General features: G+C 36.4%; 1 protein-coding gene across 1 annotated transcript in view; it reads right to left on the bottom strand.

Moving 5' to 3' along the window:
• Positions 1 to 889: 889 nt before the first annotated feature.
• Positions 890 to 3,726, bottom strand: part of LOC149110507 (CUB and peptidase domain-containing protein 1-like) — a 5,377-nt gene continuing 2,540 nt past the window's right edge. The window contains exons 4-5 of the mRNA XM_089292297.1: positions 1,910 to 2,134; positions 890 to 933 (exon numbers count right to left, since the gene is read on the bottom strand). Coding sequence (XP_089148423.1) covers positions 890 to 933; positions 1,910 to 2,134 — 269 coding nt within the window. The remainder of the gene's footprint in view (positions 934 to 1,909; positions 2,135 to 3,726) is intronic.

Raw genomic sequence — 3,726 nt, 5'->3', positions numbered from 1 at the left:
CATATAAATGGAGCCTTAGTGAGTAGTTTTTGAGCTGATTGCTCGAAATTTGAGCGAAATGCGTCTTAATACTGATGTGATATTAATTAGCATCTCCAGATAACTCTATTGGCCATCACCAAGCACCAGACACATGTACATATAGCAAACCTTTTTTTTCTAAAGGTACGGAGGGCACAGTCGTAAATTCTTCAAAAAGTTCCCAATCCTTCCATGACCTTGTAGTTCCTTCGACAAAATTTTCGGTAGTCTTCCCAGCAATTTTGTCATTTCATTTGCTGCAGACATCAACGATGAATCGTATATCTTTAATACTAACCCCATATGTATTTAGATGTTGAAATAATAACAATAACAAACCCTTAATCATAAAAAATACAATTTCCTCGATTGTGATTGGTTTAAAAAACTCCTATTTTCCACTAATTCACTTGCCAAGTTGTTATCGGGCAATTTGTTATTGGACAGTTTGTTACTGGACAGTTTGTTATCGAACAGTTCAATAAGCCAATCACATTCAAAGTTGTAGTTGCGTGCGTGCGTGCGTGCGCACGTTTGCTTTTGTGATTTGGCGCCTAATTGCCGGTAGGAGGCGCGGTGGCCTTAGAATGTTTACACCAAATATGTGTACAACTTGCTGTTGAGGAAATTCTTCGTAGCAACTACTGCTGAAACTAAACTCTTAAAACATGGTTTCATCCCGGAAACCGTCCAAAAAGTGTACGAATTACCTTTCCAGATCAAGTGTGACATTAAAACAACAATGTTTCAATATAAGATGATACACAACATTCTCGCAACTAAAATGTCTCTTTTTAGAGCCAAAATGTCTGACAACGATGTATGTCTTCAATGCTTGGCTGATAAACACTCCCTAGATCATATGTTCTTACGGTGCTCTTCCGTTATAGCCTTTCGGAAGACCTTTCAAAACTGGTGGACAAATAGAACGAAACAGCAACTAGCATTATCAAATAGCATGATTTTATACGGTGTTTTTGACAAAACGGAACATGGATACTCTTTGAACTATGTGCTTCTAACTGCGAAATTTTCTATATACTGCAGCGGCCTGCACGACGAAAAGCTCTCTTTCGACAGTTTTCTCACACTTCTAAAAGAAAAATTAATAATACAAAAAGAAATTGCATTTAAAAATAAGTCTCTTACTGCTTTCCAAAAATCCTTTCAACTTATTATTCAACATTCACTGATGACGAGTTTTCTTTTTCTTTTTTTTTTTAACTAACTGATTTTTTTTTTGTTGTTGTTGTTTTGTTTTTTGGTTAGTAATATAATGCTCAAACTGTACATATATAGCAAAGGCAGCGTTAGTAGTACTGCCTTTTGTTTGAAACTTTAAATCAAAAAAAAAAAAAAACTGGACATTTTCCAAACTGTATTGTTGTAGCTATGTAAAGAACGATGTACGCAGTCTTAAGGATCATATTGTACTGTAAGTAAGTAAGTATTGTGCTCTAATATTATTATATCCCCTTTTTATTTGCTTAGTTTTTCCTATGTATATTGTGTTTGTAAATCAATTAAAAAGTAAAAAAAAAAAATCTTTACATCTCCTTTGTAGGTATTTTAATGCAAATTTTGCCTTTCTTTCACAACTTGGCGCTTCTTCTTTTCTCGGAAATTGTGATTTTTTATGATTAATTGGTGATAAGACTTCGTGTCGTCCGATTCGGTCTGTAATCATACTCGTGATAAACAAATCGGACTCCCGCGCGCGGTCGTCCGATTTCGTTATCACTCTTATGATAACCGACCGAACTGGACTCCACTCAGTCCTATTACCATTACCTATTGCCAAACATAAAAACTATAACCATAACTCATAAAAACTATAACTATGGCTGTTAAGTAACTAGTTTTGCCGAGGAAATATTAAATGCCTTACCTTTAAAAGTTACTGTGAAATTCTTATGGTCAGATCCATAGACGCCGTTGGCCACACAGCTGTAATTTCCTTCTTCATATAATGAAACGGAATAAATATTTCCCAACACTGTTCCATTTCGCATTATTATTGTTTGTATGGGAGGAGTTCCAGTTACTGGAAACAGCATTCTGTAGCCGGGAAGTGTTTGCACAGTGGTAGCTGGTAATATTATGCTAGGATGAGCTAAAAAAAAAAATAGAACGATTTAAAAGGTTTCCAGAACTTTCCAAGCCTTGATTTTAAATAAGGAGCGGGGCTATACAGGACAGGGTAAAACTCCCTTTAAAGCACTTTATTGACCTTTTTTGTGTAATGGTGGAGAGTCAAAATAACGGTCACACAACGGTTGAAACCCTGGTGTAATAACGTTGAATTGTTTAGACAACAGAATCATTTGTGTAGAAATATTGTAAATAATAAAAATACAGTGCAAAACTGACAACTATTCATCTTTTGGTATGGAATATCTGAAACAAAACGATGAATGCTCTTCGTTTCGACGGCATAATCCGTTTCCAGATCATTCAGATTTCTCCGCTAACTAAAGTAGCAAACCTCAGGCCTGCGATCAAGGAGCCATCTGTTTCTTTTTATCTGATCGGACCAAGATCGAAAACGAGTCTAGTAAGACGTGACTTTGGCGGGATTTTCAAAATTATCTAGATTTAGGAGAGTTGTAATTGTGCAAACAAAATGCAGATTAAACAATGCTGAGTTATTCCTGTTCAGAACAAAAAACGGAAAATCTGGTTACCGTACTCTATCTTAAAAAGAAACAAAAGTATTTATTTTTTTTTTTTTACATTACTGTTGTTTTTTCCTAACTTGATTATGATGTCACAATAACATCAAAACGTCGTTTTTTGGCGCCGATTTTAATTGTAAACGGTTTAATCTCAGTTTTTCTTTATTTAATATTCTATATTATTATATGGCTGTGTCTCACAAGGACTGGAAACTACCGAATTCACGAGTTTGATTGGCTGAAATCGATATTGACCGCGGTCTAGATTTTCCGATCTAGACCGGCATCTAGACTGGTTTCATTTTGCGTTGAAAAAGTAGCAAACTCAAATACAAAAATGTTCACCGCTTTCTTTTATTTTCTTCTCAATCATTTATGGAAGTGCCAAAAAGCCTGATGACAAAAAAAAGTAAAGGGGACGAGCAAGTTTCGGCAGGTTTAAGTTAAGCTCATCTCCGTTTGCAAGGAAAATGTCAGCAAACCAGTCACATTAAACGAATTAAAGTTTTCTTCTTTGCCATATAATAAACGTCTTATTAACCGAGCTAAGTCGGTCTGTATGGGAGAATCTTGACCTCGGTCGTGTGTACAGACCTCACTGCGTTCGGTCTGTACTCACGGCCTCGGTCAAGATTCTCCCATACAGATCGACTTAGCTCGGTTAATAAGAGCTAATTATAAATCCATCAAATCAGTCTTCGCAAATATTGGTCTAGACGCGTCACGTGACTAAATATTCCCCAGCTAAAACTGGGGAATATCCGAGTGATATTCTCCAAATCCTCGTAATGTGAACATATTTAAAGGATAATAAACACAATGGCCCCCATTTGACTTGAAAAATATGCTCGGATACTTGTCCTTGGACATTATCTGTGCCACGAAGCTCCAATTTCGTCGAGTTTCGCTCGCGGGAAACTGTTAGCTTTTCGGAACAGATAATGACCACGGACAAATATCTGACAAATATCCGAGCTTATTTTTTTCTCCATGCGGCATCTGAGCGGGCCGGAATCCTAAATCTTCGAAT

Source organism: Orbicella faveolata, unplaced genomic scaffold (genome assembly GCF_042242905.1).
Source record: "Orbicella faveolata isolate gen_17 unplaced genomic scaffold, um_ofav_v1 contig_24, whole genome shotgun sequence".
Taxonomy (NCBI): Eukaryota; Metazoa; Cnidaria; class Anthozoa; order Scleractinia; family Merulinidae; genus Orbicella; species Orbicella faveolata.
Note: the sequence above shows the minus strand (reverse complement) of the source record. Positions and strands in the feature narration are given on the sequence as shown.